At 46.0% G+C, this 21220-nt stretch overlaps 1 protein-coding gene across 1 annotated transcript in view; it reads right to left on the bottom strand.

The window, feature by feature from the left end:
• ATP10A (ATPase phospholipid transporting 10A (putative)) overlaps window positions 1-21220 on the bottom strand; it is a 179394-nt gene that overhangs the window by 39380 nt on the left and 118794 nt on the right. Inside the window, exons 5-8 of the mRNA XM_024766406.1 lie at window positions 4519-4625; window positions 4007-4138; window positions 2868-2998; window positions 207-459 (exon numbers count right to left, since the gene is read on the bottom strand). Of these exons, the coding sequence (XP_024622174.1) occupies window positions 207-459; window positions 2868-2998; window positions 4007-4138; window positions 4519-4625 (623 nt within the window). The remainder of the gene's footprint in view (window positions 1-206; window positions 460-2867; window positions 2999-4006; window positions 4139-4518; window positions 4626-21220) is intronic.

Genomic DNA, 21220 nt, shown 5'->3' with positions numbered 1-21220 from the left:
GAGGGGCCTTTTCTATAGATGCTGGTCCAGAGTTGCTCTGACAGCCTTTCTGTTTTATTCTCCCTCAAAAATCATCAACCCCTGAAGCTGTGTGTGTGTGTGTGTGTATATGTACACGCACGCACACACAGGCACATGGGCATGCAACTCTGATACAGCAGCTCTCTGGTCCTGCCCAGATTGGGAGCCCCCATCCCCAGACTCACCATTTGCATCATGAGAATATTCTATGCCAGACACAGTGCATCTTCGGAAAACCATCTTATTCTCAGTTAAAGTGCCAGTTTTATCAGAGAAGATATACTGTATCTGCCCTAGGTCTTCCGTGATGTTCAGGGCTCGGCACTGCAGCTGTGAGTCTGTCTCCTCATCATACAACTCTATATCCTGGTTAATGAAGTACACTTGGCATACTTTAACAATTTCAATGGAAACGTACAAGGAAATTGGGATCAAAACCTAGGAGACACAAGGCACATAGAATGAATGACCGTGACACGACCCGGGAACTGCGGATTTAGTCCAATCTAAACGACAAATAACTACAACCTCAAGTAAGTAGGGACTATACTGTACCTTTCAGAGCTTAAACAAGTTGGCTTAGAGTCAGTATTGTTAGAGTATTAGGATATTGGCAAAGAGTTTAAACTAGGACAGCCTATGGTGCCACTGCAGAGCGGAAATCCACTATCGTGTCTGGAAGTATGGAAACCATGGCTTGTATAGAAGCAAGCATTTTCATATTACTAAGTTGTGCTTGAGAGAAGCTAGGAGAGGAAAAAGAGAAAAGAGAAACACAAAACACATGGCACAGTCAGAGTCCTCATAAGCAAAGTCACCTCACACCCAGGCTGTCCTGGGGCTCCCAGTGACAGGAGCTGCCTGTCCTGCAGACACAACCCCACAGCTCAGAAGAGATAGTCTTTTCAGTGGCTGGTTCTGTGCTGAAGGACAATCTCTGTGATTTTGTGCAATACAGAGCAGAGGGGAGAGGCTTTGAGAAGAACAGTCACGGTTATGCTTTGACAATTCAAGAATAACCTTCATGAAATCAACGCTTAATTTTTTTCTTTATCTCTGGAGTAACAGTATTGAACTGATACTTATGGGCTCAGAATATCACATCCAGACTAACTGGGTTCTCTGGGTAACTTAAGTATATGTTAATGCAACACCTACTACAGGACGAACTCAAGTACATGTGATATAAGACAGCAGAACGCCCCTTCCAGGCAAAGGCTAAGCCAATATCTTCTGTTCACTGTGTCCCTAAGGAGGGTGGCAGAGACGCTCACTGCCCCTCTCCACTCTCACAGGCTTTTGGGGCATAAATTCTCAGTTAGTGATGGGGAATTGTTCAGGAGGCATGAGAACTAATAATAAGAACCAATGCTGCAAAATGCAATGTGATATCCTAAATTGACTCCAGGAACAGAAAAAGCACATCAGTGGAAAGATTAGTAGAATCCGAATGATGTCTGGAGTTTTGTTTGAGACAAAGTACCAAAGTTGGTTTCTCAGGTTTTTTTTTTTTTCTTTTTTGCGGTACACGGGCCTCTCACTGTTGGGGCCTCTCCTGTTGTGGAGCACAGGCTCCGGACGCACAGGCTCAGCGGCCATGGCTCACGGGCCCAGCCGCTCCGCGGCACGTGGGATCTTCCCGGACCAGGGCACGAATCCGTGTCCCCTGCATCGGCAGGCGGACTCTCAACCACTGCGCCACCAGGGAAGCCCGGTTTCTCAGTTTTGACAACGTACCAGAGAAATGTAATACGCTCACATTAAGACACACTGGGTGAGGGACACATGGGAACTCTCTGTACTATTTTTTGAAACTTGTCTGTAAACCTTAAAATTATTCTGAAATAAAAATGTAGGTTTAAGACAGGAATAAAGACGCAAACTTAATAGAGAATGGACTTGAGGATACGGGGAGGGGGAAGGGTAAGCTGGCACAAAGTGAGAGAGTGGCATGGACATATATACACTACCAAACGCAAAATAGATAGCTCGTGGGAAGCAGCCGCATAGCACAGGGAGATCAGCTCGGTGCTTTGTGACCACCTAGACGAGCAGGATAGGGAGAGTGGGAGGGAGGGAGACGCAAGAGGGAAGAGATATGGGGATATATGTATATGTGTAACTGATTCACTTTGTTAATAAAGCAGAAACTAACACACCATTGTAAAGCAATTATACTCCAATAAAGATGTTTAAAAAAAATGTAGGTTATTTTAAGAAGTAATTGAGTGGAGGGGGGTGGTGGGATGAATTGGGAGACTGGGATTGACATATACATACTACTGATACTATATATGAAATACATAACTAATGAGAACCTACTATATAGCACAGGGAACTCTAGTCAATGCTCTGTAGTGACCTAAATGGGAAAGAAATGCAAAAAAGAGTGGATATATGTATACGTAGAGTCAATTCACTTTGCTGTACAGTAGAAACTGGGAAGGAAATCCAAAAAAGAGTGTATATGTATACGTATAGCTGATTCACTTTGCTGTACAGTAGGAACTAACACAACATTGTAAAGCAACTACACTCCAATAAAAATTAATTTTAAAAAAAAGAAGTAATTGAGTGGAAAAGCAAAACAGAACCAATGATTGAAAAACCGACCCCTCAGAGCCTAAAAATCTTAAGAATAGCAAAGGAGAATTTTAACGTGAAAAGCACCCAATAAAAGATCCTTTAGATAAGTTGGGTGGGGAAACAAAAGGCAACACATTTGTCAGATGAACCTGTGCTCCTCCCAGGTGCAGAATTTGTGGGAAGTTCTTAGCAGACTATGATGACTCAAAGTTCTTATCAGAAAAGTAAAGCAATTGTCATATGGAACTTAGTACTGTTACCTGCAGAACTATTATCATTGTCAAAAACGAATAAACTGCAGCTGTGACTGGGGATAAAGAGGTGCCGTCAGACTCAGGGACATCAAATAATGATTTCTTCTCTTGATAGCGCTGCACCCATAGTCCATGTCCTGTAGCAAAGGTCAAAGAGGAACGTCATTCACCTGACACAAGTACATCGGGTTTTATGAGCCCGCCTGGCCACCTAAGAAAGCAAAAGCCCACGGTATTGTTGGCACTACAATCAGAGCACTGGAAGGAAGGCCCCGGGACTTGGACTCTGCCTCAACCCCGGCCTTTTCCATCGTTGGTACTGAACAGCACCACTGGTCATAACACAGGAATTGGACGTGTGCTGGTAGCTGCCAATGAGAAACCCCAGAAAGGAATTTCCCAATGCCTCACTAAACACCAGTCTCGATAGGCTCTGAATACTGCCTGTAATTGTCCCTGCTTAGAGATTCAAAATTCACATCTCACAGACTCTGAAAAGCCAACAGCAACACACGTTATTTCATCAGCTGAGCCCCACACCTAAATGATGACAGAGCCCTTTTCATGCCCCGTATACCAGTGCCTTTTACCACTGAGTTCCAAGACCATGTCACACCTGTCTGGTGTGTGATGGCAGCTGAGCGGGACACGGTGAAGGTCGTTTACCTGGAGGTCCACGCGCTTCCCTGCCAGGCACTCCCAAAGCAGCATGCCAGTTTGGAGGCCACCAGAAGCTGGGGGCGCCAGACTCTGCACACAGCCTAACTGCTAGCCCCTTCTTGGGACCCAAATAATGTTTTCCCTCTTCTCACAGAGTCCCTAATAGTAGCATTTGTGCTTCTACTGCTCTGATTCCTGTTATCACCAGGTTAGTATCACTCTTTCCACTGGAATCATTACAGGAGGCATGGTTAAGCCGTTCTTCCACCCCAGAAGACGCCAATTCGAAAAACACTAGTTTGCGGAGCTCATTCATCGAAACGTCTCAACGTGGCCTTGCCAATGCAAACATCCCCTGAGTCCAAGCCAGTGACAAATGTGTGTTAATTAGAGCACTGGGTCAGAAGGAGACAGAGACAGCCCAGCAGGGGCCCCCGGCAGCCGTCCAGCAGTGCCCACTCATCGTGACCTCTGAGGAGACTTACCGACGGCCGAAAACAGAGACATACAAACGAGGAGGAGGACACACCAGAGCACGTCGCAGTTCATCTGCCTCTCCAGCCGGCTGCGCTTGTAGCGGGGCCCGCTGTTGTTCAGCAGAGCCTTGGTCTCATGTCCTGCGGGGGAGGCGGTGAGTCAGTGCCCAGCAGGAAAGGGACGGGTTACGCTGACTCCATGGATTGGAAAAGGGTGCTGCCATCCAATGATCCATATGGGATAAGTTCAGTCAGAAAAGTAGGCTCTACAATTAATCTCAACTATGTAACCACCACGGGGAAATGCAGAGAAAGAAATAGGCTAACATGCTAAGAACACTTCTGGTCCAGATATTATGAGACATTTTGCGTCCATCTATTTTCCTGGTTTTCTACAATGGGTTTATGCTACTTTGATAATCAGGAAAAAACCAAAACAACCAGGAGCAATGTCCAGGAATAGCCAGCCCACCATGCTGAGCCAATGCCATCACAGACGGCAGGTGACACGCAGCACCTACCTGCATAGATGACGATGCCCACGACGGCTTCTGTGTTTCGGATGGTGCAGCCTCGAAGCAGCAGGTTTTCTTTGTAGAGCCCAGACTTTTTCCCGTTTTTGTGTATGCTGTCATGGAACAGTTGGCATGTGTCACGTGGGTGCTTACATGGCCTCACAGCTCAAGCAGCACCACTCTGGGAAGGAAGGCCTAGACCCGGGGCTGGGGAGGGGAGGGTTGGAGGGTCTCAGTGGACCTTTGCAAGAGCTGAGATGGGGCTGGCACTCACCAGTAACTGGGCTTCTAGAAGCCCCTCCAGAGCCTGATGTTTGTTCGTTTACTTTGCCCACGGGCTTTGTGAAATAAGAAATATATGATTTTGTCTCTGCCCCCGGTTCCTGACACAGGGCTCCTGACACCTTTGTAAATAGAAGTCCTAGGATAATCTTTTGTTCTAACATTTAGTCTTTGACTCCAGTTCCTGGCACAGAGCTCCTAAAATTCTTTTAATTTCCTAAGTGATCAGAGCACTAGGAACATCTCTTGTTCTAACATTTGGTCTTCGAGACCAGCTGTTCCTGACACACAGGACTGAGCCTGTCACCTGTGGGATCTGACGCTCTCCCCAGGAAGATAGCATCAGAATTGAGTTAGACTGTGGGACACCCAGCTTCATGTGGGAAAAACCCACACATCAGAATTGGTACCAGGACCATTGTAGGCTTCATGCCACAAGGTCTGGCCACAGCTAGAGAGGGCAGAGTCGGGAACTGGGGGACCGAGTTGGAAAGCTGGCCCAGGAAGGCCCTGCCAGGTAATCTCTGCCCATGTCCTGATCATCACAGAGAACACTTCTCCTCACCAGTACCTCATGTTGTCACAAGGGTACAAATATTTCTCTAGAAAAGGGGATCATATTGATTTCAGCAATATTTCCTACATTCTGTTTTTCTTATTAAAAGTCACACAATTACTAGAAATATTAACAGGTTAAATTTGAAATGTGGTAAACTCCATGATACAATTTTATACATTTGGTTTCACTGCTATTTAGATTCAGAGAATATCCCACGTTTAAGCAACTGCTTTTCAAACTCATCCTCTTGACCTACTAATGGCAGCCGCACCCTCACCCCTGTTGGTCAGGAGTGTGCTAGGGCCACACTGGGGTGGATGAGGTCCTGGGAGCCTGATGAATAGGTCACAAGGGGAGGCCCTGGAGGCTTTCAGAACTAGAGCAGGGGCCCAGCCTAACCTCCATCAATCAGGCAGTGCCACCTGCCTTCCAAGAAGCCACCTTCTCACACCCTAGGTGGACAGCCCTACCCAGCCCTCCCACACACACCCACAGCCCAAACTCCTTCTCTGAAGTCACCAAGGATCCCTGCAGGTGTCATCCCTCCCACCAGCTCCTAGCAGTGCCCACTGACCAGGGAGCAGAGCTAGTTTAGAGAGGTACAAGGTCAGAAGAAGCCGTTAAGGGTTCCAGTAAAACAGCACTTCCTGCCACTTCCGGACCCTGGTCACCTGCATGAGGGATGGGGTTGCCTCTCAACCTAAGACACAATCTGTATTCTTCACAACCAGGGAAATCAATATATTTTATGGTGAAGAAAAGAAGCTAAACAATAAAGAAAAGGCCAAAACACCATGCTGGGGGGACGCATTTCCTGCAAGCCTGTTATTTACCAACATGGCACTGGTTCTTCTGCAGAACTCATGCAAAGGAACGTGCAGGAGGAGGGCCAATCAACACTGTGTGATGCCCTCTCCCTCCCCCCCACCTTGTGGCAATTCCAGAATAAAGTTCGGCTTTAAAAAGAGATTCAAGACTGGAAACCTCAGTGCCAGCTAAAGCGTCAAGAGGCCCGAGTGCATGAGATGTTACACACAAAACCCAGCTCCCGAGTCAGGAGTGAGAGAATGCCCACCGCCACGGTTCTCTCCACAACAGCCGCGCATGGAAACCATTTCTCGGGACAGCAGTCAAGAATGAACCATCTAAATCAAACCAGTCATGCTTATTCAGAACAAGAGATGAACTCAACAGAAACAAGAAAAGGTATTACATTAAGCTTCCTTTGATGTGACCTACACCTTTCAGTAACTACTGTGCTTTCTAATCAGACCAAGCCAGACTAGAACTGATCACAGCAGGTGTATCGGCCTGTTTAAAGCCCCCGGCGGCATACAAATGGCAATGGGGGCTGTGCTCTGAGTGAGTCTCCCTGCATCAGAAGGGGAGGAAGGCTGGAGAACGGCGTCACCCTAAAGGTGCTTGGCAGTGCAAGTGCTGCCTTGGTCTCCTAAGGGGGAAAGTCCCTGCCAAGGCCGAATAGGCCCAGGACCCAGCAGGCATGAGGCTTGACTCCAGGAAGACGTGCAAGAGAATATGAGCCCATCACACTGCCCTCAGCACCTACCTCTGTCTTATGGCTTGACATGTGTCCCCCCTAGAATTCATATGTTGATGTCCTAACCCCAGTATCTCAGAATGTGACTGCACTTGGAGTTAGGTCTTTAAAGAGGTAATTAAGTTAAAATAAGGTCATATGGATGGGCCCTAACCCCATATGACTGCTGTCTCTGTTAGAAAAGATTTGGACACAGAGACAGACAAGCACAGAGGTTAAGATGATGTGAGGGCACAGGGAGAAGGTGGCTGTCTGCAAGCTAAGGAGAGGGGTCTCAGGAGACACCAGTCCTGCTGACACCTGGATCTTGCTTCCACCCTCCAGAATTGTGAGACAATGCATTTCTGTTGTTTAAGCTGCGGGGTCTGTGTCAGCCCAAGCAAACGGATACATCCCTTAACATTTAATCTGAGCCACGTACAAGAGCTCCTTTAGTTCAAGTCCCCATTGTTTGACTCATCCAAACAATCTCTTCCAAATCGAAACTGTCCAAAAGTGCCCTGGGAAATACCACATGCAGGACATGACAGGGCTCAGCTAATAAACTCCTGCCTGGCTGTTCTTTCTCAAGAGAGGCTGTGTTTCCTGATGGGCTTGCATGTCAGTACTGTCCTTCTAAGTCCCAGCACTCGGAGGTGCTGGGGAGAATCAACCATCTGTCCAGACACAGGTGCAAGGTGCCATGGTTGTGATGCAAGAGAAGGGGGACCTTAGACAGCAACCTGCAGCCGCCCCTCCCTAGGTCACATCACCTCTAGCACCCAGACCTGGGTCTCTTCTCTGCTCCATTGCTGGCCGAAGCTCCACCAATGACTGGTCACACATGGACCAGCTCCCTTGCTGCCATTGTTGACTCCCCTCCTTATTTTTATATCCACACAGACATCAGTTTTCGATTTTGCCCCCTTCGCTAGCTATTCCTTTTTATTTTTTAGTATCCTTATTGGAGTACATTTGCTTTACAATGTTGTATTAGTTTCTATTGTACAACAAAGTGAATAAGCTATATGGATACACATATCCCCATATCCCCTCCCTGTTGAGCCTCCTTCCCACCCTCCCTATCCAACCCCTCTAGCTCATCACAAAGCATCGAGCTGATCTCCCCGTGCTGTGCAGCAGCTTCCCACTAGCCATTTATATATGGTAGTGTATATATGTCAATGCTACTCTCTCACTTCGTCTCAGCTTCCCTTTCCCCACCATGCCCTCAAGACCATTCTCCACATCTACGTCTTTATTCCTGCCCTGGCACTAGGCTCGTCAGTACCGTTTTTTATATTCCATATCTGTGCATTAGCATCCGGTATTTCTTTTTCACTTTCTGACTTACTTCTCTCGGTATGACACTCTAGGTCCATCCATGTCATTACAAATAACTCAATTCCGTTCCTTTTTAGGGCTGAGTAATATTCCATTGTATATATGTGTAACATCTTCTTTATCCATTCATCTGTCGATGGACACTTAGGTTGCTTCCATGTCCTGACTATTGTAAACACAGCTGCAACGAATATTGTGGTACATGACTCTTTTTGAATTATGGTTTTCTCAGGGAATACACTGAGTAGTGGGATTGCTGGGTCATATGGTAGTTCTATTTTCAGTTTAAGGAACCTCCATACTGTTCTCCATAGTGACTGTATCAATTTGCATTCCCACCAGCAGTGCAGAAGGGTTCCCTTTCCTCCACACCCTCTCCAGCATTTATTGTTTGTAGATTTTTTGATAATGGCCATTCTGACTGGTGATACCTCTTTGTAGTTTTGATTTTCATTTTTCTAATGATTAGTGATGTTGAGCATCTTTTCATATGTTTGTTGGCAATTTGTATGTCTTCTTTGGAAAAATGTCTGTTTAGGTCTGCCACCCATTTTTGCATTGGGATGTTTGTTATTTTGATAATTACCTGCATGAGCTGCTTTTATATTTTGGAGATTAATCTTTTGTCAGTTGCTTCATTTGCAAATATTGTCTCCTTTTCTAGGGGTTGTCTTTTTATCTTGTTTATGGTTTCCTTTGCTGTGCAAAAGCTTTTAAGTTTCATCAGGTCCCATTTGCTTATTTTTTATTTTATTTCCATTACTCTAGGATGTGGGTCAAAAAAGGTCTTGCTGTGATTTATGTCATAGAGTGCTGTGCCTATGTTTTCTTCAAAGAGTTTTATAGTGTTTGGCCTTACATTTAGGTCTTTAATCCATTTTGAGTTTATTTTTGTGTATGGTGTTAGGAAGTGTTCTAATTTCACTCTTTTACATGTAGCTGTCCAGTTTTCCTGGCATCACTTATTGAAGAGGCTATCTTTTCTCCATTGTATATTCTTGCCTCTTTTGTCAAAGATATGGTGACCACAAGTGTATGGGTTTATCTCTGGGCTTTCTATCCTGTTCCATTGATCTATATTTCTGTTTTTGTGCCAGTACCATACTGTCTTGATTACTGTAGCTTTGTAATATAGTCTGAAGTCTGGGAGCCTGATCCCTGCAGCTCAGTTTTCCTTTCTCAAGATTGCTTTGGCTATTCAGGGTCTTTTGTGTTTCCATACAAATTGTGAAATTGCTTGTTCTAGTTCTATGAAAAATGCCAGTGGTAGTTTGATAGGGATTGCATTGAATCTGTAGATTGCTTTGGGTAGTAGAGTCATTTTCACAATGTTGATTCTTCCAATCCAAGAACATGGTATATCTCTCCATCTATTTGTATCATCTTTAATTTCCTTCATCAGTGTCTTATAATTTTCTGCATACAGGTCTTTTGCCTCCTTAGGTAGGTTTATTCCTAGATATTTTATTCTTTTTGTTGCAATGGTAAATAGGAGTGTTTTCTTAATTTCACTTTCAGATTTTCCTGTTTCAGTTTTTCACCATTGAGAATGATGTTGGCTGTGAGTTTGTTGTATATGGCCTTCATTATGCTGAGGTAGGTTCCCTCTATGCCCACCTTCTGGAGAGTTTTTATCATTAATGGGCATTGAATTTTGTCAAAAGCTTTTTCTGCATCTATTGAGATGATCACATGGTTTTTATCCTTCACTTTGTTAATATGGTGCATCACACTGATTGATTTGCATATATTGAACAATCCTTGTATTCCTGGGATAAACACCACTTGATCATGGTGTATGATCCTTTTAATGTACTGTTGGATTCTGTTTGCTAGTATTTTGTTGAGGATGTTCATCAGTGATATTGGCCTGTGATTTTCTTTTTTTTTACATGTTTGTCTAGTTTTGTTATCAGGGTGATGGTGGTCTCATAGAATGAGTTTGGGAGTGTCCCTCCCTCTGCTATATTGTAAGAGTTTGAGAAGGATAGTGTTAACTCTTCTCTAAATGTTTGATAGAATTCTCCTGTGAAGCCATCGGGTCCTGGGCTTTTGTTTGGTGGAAGAGTTTTAATCACAGTTTCAATTTTAGTGCTTGTGATTTGTCTGTTCAAGTTTTCTATTTCTTCCTGGTTCAGTCTTGGCAAGTTGTGCCTTTCTAAGAATTTGTCCATTTCTTCCAGGTTGTCCATTTTATTGACATATAGTTGCCTGTAGTAGTCTCTCATGATCCTTTGTATTTCTGCAGTGTCAGGTGTACTTCTTTTTCATTTCTAATTCTTTTGATTTGAATCTTCTCCCTTTTTTTCCTGATGAGTCTGGCTAATGGTTTATCAATTTTCTTTACACCTTCTCAAAGAACCAGCTTTTAATTTTATTGATCTTTGCTATTGTTTCCCTCATTTCTTTTTCATTTATTTCTGATCTGATCTTTTTGATTTCTTTCCTTGTGCTAACTTTGGGGTTTTTTTGTCCTTCTTTTTCTAATTGCTTTAGGTATAAGGTTAGGTTGTTTATTTGAGATGTTTCTTGTTTCTTGAGGTAGAATTATATTGCTATAAACTTCCCTCTTAGAACTGCTTTTGCTGCACCCCATAGATTTTGGGTCGTGTTTTCATTGTCATTTGTTTCTAGGTATTTTTGATTTCCTCTTTGATTTCTTCAGGGATCTCTTGGTTATTTAGTAGCATATTGTTTAGCCTCCATGTGTTTGTACTTTTTACAGTTTTTTTCTTGTAATTGATATCTAGTCTCATAGCATTGTGGCTGGGAAAGATGCTTGATATGATTTCAGTTTTCTTAAGTTTACTGAGGCTTGATTTGTGATCCAAGATGTGATTTATCCTGGAGAATGTTCCATGTGCACTTGAGTAGAAAGCATATTCTGTTGTTTCTGGATGCAATGTCCCATAAATATCAATTCAGTCCATCTAGTCTAATGTGTCATTTAAAGCTTGTGTTTCCTTATTTATTTTCTGTTTGGATGATTTGTCCATTGGTGTAAGTGGAGTGTTAAAGTCACCTACTATTATTGTGTTATTGTTAATTTCCCCTTTTATGGCTGTTAGCATTTGCCTTATGTTGAGGTGCTCCTATGTTGGGTGCATAGATATTTACAAATATTATATCTTCTGGATTGACCCCTTGATCATTATATAGTTTCCTTCCTTGTGTCTTGTAATAGTCTTTATTTTAAAGTCTATTTTTTCTTATATGAGTATTGCTACTCCGTCTTTCTTTTGATTTCCATTTTCATGGAGTATCTTTTTCCATCTCTTCACTTTCAGTCCGTATGTGTTCCTAGGTCTGAAGTGGGTCTCTTGTAGACAGCATATATACAGGTCTTGTTTTTGTATCCATTCAGCCAGTCTGTGTCTTTTGGTTGGCGCATTTAATCCATTTACATTTAAGGTAATTATTGATATGTATGTTCCTATTGCCATTTTCTTAATTGTTTGGGGTTTGTTTTTGTAAGTCTTTTCCTTCTCTTGTGTTTCCTGCCTAGTGAAGTTCCTTTAGCATTCACTGTAAAGCTGGTTTGGTGGTGCTGAATTCTCTTAACTTTTGCTTGTCTGTAAAGCTTTGATTTCTCCATCGAATCTGAATGAGATCCTTGCTGGGTAGAGTAATCTTGATGTACGTTTTTCCCTTTCATCACTTTAAATGTATTGTGCCACTCTCTTCTGGCCTGTAGAGTTTCTGCTGAAAGATCAGCTGTTAACCTTATGCAGATTCCCTTTATGTTATTTTTTGCTTTTCCCTTGCTGTTTTTAATAATTTTCTTTGTGTTTAACTTTTGTTAGTTTGATTAATATATGTCTTGGCATGTTTCTCCTTGGGTTTATCCTGTATGGGACTCTCTCCGCTTCCTGGGCTTGATTGACTATTTCCTTTCCCATTTGGGGGATGTTTTCAACTACAATCTCTTTAAATATTTTCTCAGCCCGTTTCTTTTTTCTTCTTCTTCTGGGATGACTATAATTCCAATGTTGGTGCGCTTAATGTTGTCCCAGAGGTCTCTGAGACTGTCCTCCATTTTTTTCATTCTTTTTTCTTTATTCAGCTCTGCAACAGTTATTTCCACTCTCTGTCTTCCAGCTCACTTATCCGTTCTTCTGCCTCAATTATTCTGCTATAGATTCCTTCTACTATATTTTAAATTTCGGTTATTGTGTTGTTCATTACTGTTTGTTTGATCTTTAGTTCTTCTAGGTCCTTGTTAAACGTTTCTTGTATTTTCTCTATTTCCAAGATTTTGGATCATCTTTAGTATTATTACTCTGAATTCTTTTTCAGGTAGTTTGCCTATTTCCTCTTCATTTATTTGGTCTTGTGGGTTTTTATCTTCTCCTTTGCCTGTAAGATATTTCTCTGTCTTCTCATTTTGTCTAATTTACAGCATTTGGTCCTTTCCTTTCCCTAGGCTGCAGGGTCATAGTTCCTCTTGCTTCTGTTCTCTGCCCCCATTGGTGGCATTGGTCCAGTGTCTTGTGTAGGCTTCCTGATGGGAGGGGTTGGTGCCTACATTCTGGTGGGTGGAGCTGAGCCATTTTCCTCTGATGAGCAGGGCCACATCAGGTGGTGTGTTTCAGAGTGTCTGTGACCTTAGCATGACTTTAGGTAGTCTGTGTGCTAATAGGTGGGTTTGTGTTCCTGTCTTGTTTGTTGTTTGGTGTGAGGCGTCCTGCACTGGGAGCTGCTGGCTGTTGGGTGGAGCCGGGTCTGGATTCAGATAGAGGCCTCCAGGAGAGCTCTCGGTGATTAGTCTTCCCTGGGGCTGGGAATTCTTTAGTGGTCCAGCATCCTGGACTTGGTGCTCCCCCCACCAGAGTCTCAGGCCTGATTTCTGGTCAAGGGGCCAAACCCTGCAAGTTGCTCATCCCAGCAATAAAGATGATCAAAAAAGAAAAAAAGAGACTAACAAAACCCCAAATGGTAAAAAGTAAAATAAAAAAAACAGAAACAAGGAAACACACACACACACACACACACACACACACACACACACACACACACACAAAAGAAACAAAAACAGAACCATATAAATCAAAAAGCAAGAGAACAACCAGACAAACAAAAGAACCCAAGAATGAAATCCACCAATTAAGAAGAAAGCTGACAAAAACACAAAACCAAAAAACAAAATCAAAGCAGAGTGCCAATGGAAGAATGAAGCAAAGAAACAAACCAATGAAAATGATAAAAAAAAAAAAGAGAAAAAGAGAAAGGAGAAAGACAGAACAAAAGAAAGGCAACATAGAAACAGAAATTTTAAACAAAGAAAATAGAAAATATATTTAAAAAATGACAAACAAAACCCCAGAGAAATGGTAAAAACAAAATCAATCAAACAAAAACAGAGACAAGGAAACACATATGTAAAAAAAAACAAAAACAGAGCCAAATAAAACAAAAAGCAAGAGAATAACCAGACAAATAGAAGAACTCAAAAACGAAATCCAACAATTAGGATTAGAACCAACAGAAACACACAACCTAAAAACAAAACCAAAGCAATGTGCCTACTGAAGAATAAAGCAAGGAAACAGAACAAACTGATAAAAATGATTTCAAAAAATAGGATTAAAAAATAGGATAAAATAAAATAAAAAAGGAAAAATCACAGGGCAACAGAAAAGCAAAGTAGAAATGGAAATATATTTTTAAAAAAGAAAAAATATATTAAAGAAGAAAAAATAAGAACACAGAATCAAAGAAAAGCAAAGTAAAAATAAATATAAAAATAAACGTTATAAAACATGCAGACCCCAAGAAACCAAAAAAAACTAAAACACCACCACCAAACAAAAAGAGAAAGAAAAAAAAACAAAAAAAACCCCCCAACAACAACAAAAGCTAGAACCAACAACAGAATGAATCAAAACAAATAGAATTAATAGTAATAATTATGTTTCCCTGGGGTCTCCGCTGTAAGTGTCCTTGCACACACCATGAACCACAGCCCACCTCCGCCTCCCCAGGAGCCTCTCCTCTGCCTCTGGGCTGGTCTCTTGACCTGCTGTGGGTGCTCTGGGGACCACTCAGACTCTGATCTGGCCTGATTCCTGCATGTGCTGTCCCCAGAGTCCACAGCTGCCAGAGCTAGACCGTTTTCATTTGTGGGAACACTCATTGCCTACTCAGGTATTCCACAGACACAGGGACTACCTAGCTGATTGTGGGGATTTAATCTTCAGCTTGTACAGCTGATAGAAAGATTTTTGACTTTTTTCCTTAGCCACCCTGTCCCTGGGGTTCAGCTTTGGTTTTATCCCCACCTCTGTGTGAGGTCCACCCACAGTAGTCCAGTCCTGAGGTTGCCTTCAAGCTCTTGGGTCAGTCCCTGTGAGGACCAGGCACAGAGGTGGTATGACTACTTGGATCGCAGAGCCCTGGCAGCGCCAAATGCACAAAAAAGCCAGCAGTCACGGGTGCAAGAGATATGGCCATAGTGAGGGCTTTTTCTGGTGCCCAGCTACAGGCGCGTGAGGGCCAGCTCTGAGTGTGTTTCTTTTATTGTCGTCGGCAGGCTCTGTCGTGTGGGGAGAGAGAGGCTACAACAGTGGCTCCTGCCCCTGCGTGTGACTCAGTAGAAGTGCCCTGTTTCCATGGCAGTCCGGTCTTCCACCGTAGGCATTTCCTGCTGTGGATTTCCTCCATTCCATCCCTTCAGTCCATCGCCCCACAGCCAACAGCAGTTCTCGCTCTGGGTCTGTTCTCCAATCCCCACACACCAGCTCCCAGCCCCCCTGCACACCCGTGAACGGACGTACAGACTGTCTATTTCTCACTCTGTCCCGTCTGCCACAGATTGGCCACTTCACCCTCTTCCAACAGCCTCAAATGCATCCCTTCTGTCCCAATCGAATTCCCCATCAGAGAGGGGGCTTCCCCGTTGGAGAGGGGGTTTCCCCGAATTTGGGAATCTCTCCTCTGCTTCAGCTCCCCCACCCCGGGATGCAGGTCCCGTCCAGCTTCCTCTCCTCCTCCTTCTCCCTTCTTTTTTTCTGTCCTACACAGTTATGCAGGGACCTTTATAGTCCTTTCTGGTGTCCAAGGTCTTCTGCTAGTTCTCCGCAGGTGTTCTGTGAAAACTGTTGCATCTATAGGTGTATTCCTGACGCATCTGTGGAGAGAGATGAACTCCACGTCCTCGTACTCCTCCGCCATCTTGAATCCGCTACTCACTGGCTATTTCTTTAATCCACCTTCTTCTCACACTCTCTGTGCATCACTGCCCTAATTCAGGCTTCCAAATTTCCCTACTGCAGCCTTCGATGCACCCCTTGTGGCTTGGATGCCACCAGCCTTGGCCCTTCCTGTCCATTTCTCACCCAGGCACCGATCGATGTTTCAGGGTGCAGGTTTGAGTGCTGTGTTCTCCTGGGAGCATCCTGCAGGATCTCTGACTTCCTCTGGCACACACGGCCACTCTGCACCCTGGGCGGGCCCATCCTGTGCAGGTTCTTGGCCCCAGCCACCCATGCTGCACGTCCTGTTACCCACGCTGCCTGTTGGCCCAGCGTGTCCTGCCTTGGGGAGCTTGGCCTGCTACCCTGGGCTCACATTTTACAGCCCTCAGGAAGATGTTTTGCTAACACTAAGCTCCCCAGACCCCACAGCCAGGAGACTCTGTGGTATTTTGTGCTTCCCTCTCTCTGCTTGTAAAGATGGGCTCCTCACATATTCTTCCATCCTGTACCCCATGCCCACCCCAGTCCCTGGCAAATGCTGAGGCTGCCTGGCCCTTAGCTTTGGGGTGGTCCAGCCCATGGGGATGTCAGAAGGAAACCAGAGGCGTGGACAGAGGCGAGGGAGGATGGGAGCGTGTCTCAGCTCCTCCTAGGAGAGAGTGCTGGGCTGGTTGTGTCCCTCAACCAAGGTGGTGAGCCTCCCAGGCGGCCCCTGGACATGAGTCCCCAGGGACCACTCCCCTCACCCCCCCAGGACCACTGGGCCTCATGGTGACCACAGCTCAGCTGCTCCTAACCCTTGTGGCTGCCTTAAGCCCTAGCCCCTCCTGCAGAAATGGACCCTTGGCTAATAGCCTCACACATTCAAATTTGAGCATCTGATCTGTTTCCAGAAGGGATCCGACTGACACAGGTAGAGAGGATGGAAGGAGAGATAACCGCTTCTCTACTGCCGAGTCCTAGGCATTATTTTCTTTAAAATAAGAGTTGCTCAGGTTTCTGTTTATCTATGTAAGTACAGAAATGACCCGACTGTGTTTTGTGCCAATGTTAGATTTTCTTGAGATGTAAATATCAGTTAAAGGTGCTAAGGTAAAATGAAAATATTCTGATTTTAGAGTCTGGCTGATGCAGTTACAATTCATCTCAAAGCCTGGTCCTTGGGAGTGAGGACATTTTGGATATAAACCCACACAGAGCTCCATCCAGATGCTGGGCTGGGGGGCTGGGGTAACTGCCAGGGTGTCCTGGGGTGACCACAGTCTTGGAGCATGCCATCTGCCTGGGGGGCGGGGGTGATGCCCCAACAAGCACACCCTGGGCTCTGGATGGCAGCCAGTGTCCTGAAGCCTCATGTGGTCAAGCAGGCTCTGTGGCCCACGGGGAGGGACCCCAGAACCTGCTCCATGGAGGACTTAGGATAAGAAATGGAGCTGGCTTTACAGCTGGAAATGGAATTTCATATCAGATGATGAAACCAACCAACCTCTTTGCTTTATTTATTCTTTAGGAGTAAGTGAAAATGTTTGATTGACTGGTGGCTTCAAAGCCCATATCGTCCTGCCCTGGAGTTGCTGAGCAACCTAAGCAGGGTGCCCTGAGCAGCCAGAGCCCCCATCCACAGCGGCTCTCTGGGCTGCCAGGGCCCAGGGCAGCTGAAGAGGTGGGGAACGATGTTATTTCCAGCTCCTGTCTCTGAGGATTTCATAAGTGCTTAACTACAGGGATTGCATTAAAAACTAGTGGCATTAAAGTGCACTTGAATAATGATGCAGCTGACACTCTTATTTTAACAGCTTGAGCTATATTTCATATACCATGCAACTCACCCATTTAAGGTGTACAGTTCAGGGTTTTTTATATTCACAGCCTTGTGCAGTGCTCCCCACCAGCTAATGTGAGAATGTTTTCATCAGAAAGAAACCCTGTACCCACTGGCAGTCACTCCCCATTCCCATCCCACCCCCCAACTGTGGCAAACCACGAATCCACTTTTTGCCTCTAAAGATATTCTTACTGTGGACATTTCACACCAATGCGACCACACAGCATGGCTGACACCACCCTCTTGCACGAAGTGCTCTGATTCACGTTGTGTCTTTCACTCCATTCAATGTCAGCCACTGTTCTCTCCAGAATTAGGAGGAAGCCGGGGCTTGGAAACACAGGATAACTTTCCTAAGGCCACTTGCCCAGGGGAGGGGAAGAGCTGGAATTCAGACTTGGGACTTCTTGGTACAACCCCAAGCAAGCTTGGTTCTCCAGCTGCAAACAGCTAAGGTTTCCAGTTTGGATGGACTGGTCCAAATAAGAGTGAAATCTGATGGCCTGTCCAGTGGCCTATAGTCCTGGGTTCTCCAGTGTGAGTGAGGCTACAGGGCGGCAGCTGAGTTTAGGCTGAAGGAAAGCCACCAGGAGCAGACAGTGAGAGCCAGCAAACCAGGGAACTGGCTCAGCAGCTGGTCTACCCCCTGGGTCTAAATCTCAGCTCTACCACCCAGGTTAGCCCCACCCCTGAGCATCAGGACCAGTAACGGGGCTGGGGACTCCTCCCTTCCTTCTGCCTGGAGGCAGGACTCAGGACCTGGGGTGACCAGGCCCCTCCCAGAGGCTCTGCTCACCTGCCCTCCCCTCTCCTCCCCTCAGCACTCTTCCTGGAGACTTCAGCCCGAGTCACGGAGGGAAGAGATTTTAACACACTGCCACCAACACCCAACCTCCAGAGCTCCTGGCTGGACAGGCCTAGCTGGGAGAGGGGCCTGTCTGCACCCTGACATTCTTGTAGCAAATCCCAAATATCACCTGGTAGAGAGAGCAAGTCACAAACGCATGGAGGTTTAGGCATGCAGAGGCCTGAACTGGCCGGGCTCTATAGCATGAGTCTCAGGGCAGGTTGGCTTGCTGGGAAAAGTAAGAGAAAGCATGACAAGGCTGGACCAGAGTGGGAAGAGGTGTCACCTGGGGAGAGTTGCCCTTCTTGCCTTTCTTGGGCAACGTGCCAGCGAGAAGGATGCATGCTGGGAACACTTGCTGGCAGCATCTCTCTGAGCGGCCAAAGTCAGCCTAGCCGGCCATAGGCACAGTGCTATCCACTTGAGACCGTCTTCCCAAGAAACAGGCAGCTGGGGCACCAAGTCAGCTGAGGGCCAGCTTGGAGGCAATTCAGGGGCTGCAGGTGGGCGAGGGGCCAAGGGACACCCCTTTCCTGGATCACTGAATCCCTTTGCATGGAGGTCCCCATGAAGATCTCCAGCCTGGCCTTCTGTTATTTTCTCTCTTCCTAACAAGTGTCCCTCTTCTTTTTTGGAGGTTTTCATCTCTGGCCCTGTCCCTCCTTTTCAAACCACATTTCTAGAAAGAGTGGTTGAAAGTACAATTCCTCTTCCATCTCCTATAATCTGGGCTCTACTCCAACAGTGCGGCCCTCCCCTTTCCCAGGTTCCTGTGGAGTCCAGCATCTGGCAGACCTCCTTCCTAAATGTCCCTCTGGGCCTCCTCCACTGGGCGTTGCCTTTGGAACCACATCCCCAAGGGATCCTGCTCCTGCCTGTTGGGATTGCTTTGTCTTCATTCCTTTTCTCTCTTGCCTTCTGTCCCATGTTGGTCTGGTGTCTCTCCGTCCTCAAACACAACCTCTAGACAGAGGTTCCCCAAACCTGTGTCTTTAGCGCCTACTCCCCTGAATTCCTATCACATAGACTTTTTTTCTGTCACTCCACCGAATGCACTCGCCAGCTCCTCAAATGCAATGAATCCCAAACCCCATCTCTCCTCCATCTATAGCTCCCCATGATCCACACATAGTAGACAAACCATCCTCCCAGCCTCCTCTTCCACTGTATCCCCCTCCCCAGGGAACATTTGAGTTCTCGCCTTTGCCTCCCTCCTGACCTGTCTCTCTCCCTGCTCTATAGTATGATAGTAATAATATATTACTATATAGTAATTTGGTCAAAGAAATGTTAACAACGGCAGCAATGACCATAATAGTAGCCAACGTTTATTAAGCACCCACCCTTCTGAAAGCTTTCCATGTATTAAATTGACAAAGCTTTGCACCCATGACACAAGGGGGCTCCTGGATTCTCCCCATTATACAGATGAGTAATGTTCAGTAGTTTGCCAGAGCTATCTTGCTGGAAAGCGTGGGCTCCAGAGCCTGCCAGCCTCAGCACTAAGCCAGACTTGGTCAATACCCTTGTTTAACACAGAGGTAGCTCCCAAGGGCAGGACCAAGAGCTGCTGACTTGGGGCTAAACCCCCTGCAGCGCTAATCCAAGTCTTGGGCAGGCAACAAGAGTGTGAGGAGTGGTCTGAGAACAGGGCTCCAGAGGCCCCACAGAGCAGGAGAGCACAGGCCAGGGTATAGTCAGGAGAAGGAGGTCTAGCTTTTTCCTTTGGGAGAGTTGGCACCAAAAAATTACCCCATCAGCAAGAATGTCCACAGAACATTCTCCCTAGAGGCTGCCTCCACCTCCTTCACAGTAGTCATTTCAGGGTCTGTGGATCCAGCATCTGCTCTGTTCTGCCCGCCTGACCCGGGAGATTTGGGGTGGTGCAGAGGACGGTGCCACGTGTGTGAAGCCCAGGGGGGCCACAGGGGCTGAGAAACCCACAGCAGACCAGTTTCGGACGGACAGCTGAGTATCTTCCCCCAAATTTTACAGATGACATTTTAGTATTTTTCTAATGAGTTTTTACTCTCCTTTAACTGGTTCCTTTAAGGGGTGATCTAACACTTTCAAGTTCTAGTCGATCCTCAGACAAGTACCCGCAATTTCAGCAGGTGACAGGCAGTATCTGGCCCTTTGCTGTTCACACTTTTCATTCACTGACTCTCCCCCTGCCCCGCAACATGATGGGAAGCCTGCCGCGTGCTGGGCAAAGGAAACATTGCTGGACATGTCAGCAAAGCAGAAGACTTGACCTCACACCAAAAGCTCTCAGCAGTGGAGCCCCTCCAGGAGCAGAGCGCCTGTGTTACCTGTGTGTCCTAGGCACCCACGCTGCACCTGGACCGCTAAGCAGCATCCTGGTCAGCTGGCCCTCAGAGCCGGACAGCCGTGGGAGGTCCCAATTCTCCAGGTCACACCTGTGGCCCCCAGGCTCATGCCCACACAGCTGGCTCCCTCTGTGGGGGGGCACCCCCACTGCCCCCAACAGGCTCCACAACTCCACGCTACACCCTGTTCTCTCCCTCCTCCCTTTTCCCCACACTGCCCAGCCAAGTCGTGCACAACTATTAACACGATTATGGTAATTTCCAACTGTTCACAGAAGCAGAGATACCAGTCCATACTTCCCATGTACCCCCAGCCCAGCTTCAACAAGGACCAACAGATGGCCAATCCAATGTCATTCATCTACCTTTCTTGTCTCTCTGTTTTGGAGCAAGGAGCTGGACAAGTTAACATGCTCTAGGACTTCTTATTTTGTTTACTGTCTCTCTAACTAGAGTGAAATAAACATGAAGGCAGAAATTTCTTTTCTATTCAGTTCACTGTGTTATCCCCAGAGCCTTGAAAAGAGCCTAGCACACAGTAGGTGCTCAGCAAATACTTGTTCAATGGCTGAGTGCATGAATGAAGGAATGAACTTCCAGGCAGGCTCCTCCTGCCTGGGGCCTGTGCTTACATTTATGGGGCCACATGTAGTCAACCTTTTTTCCCACGTCCCCACCTTCTCTGGCTGCTAGAGGGAGGGGATCTGACAAACTTCTACTGCTGACAGGCTCTTACCAAGCAGCCCCATGAGCTCAGGTGCAGGGCAACATTCCTCAAAGGCTGCACCAAC

The sequence above is a fragment of the Neophocaena asiaeorientalis genome, unplaced genomic scaffold (assembly GCF_003031525.2).
Source record: "Neophocaena asiaeorientalis asiaeorientalis breed wild unplaced genomic scaffold, Neophocaena_asiaeorientalis_V1.1 scaffold595, whole genome shotgun sequence".
NCBI classification, from domain to species: Eukaryota; Metazoa; Chordata; class Mammalia; order Artiodactyla; family Phocoenidae; genus Neophocaena; species Neophocaena asiaeorientalis.
The sequence above is the reverse complement of the archived record's forward strand: the minus strand, read 5'-3'. Positions and strand labels throughout refer to the sequence as shown.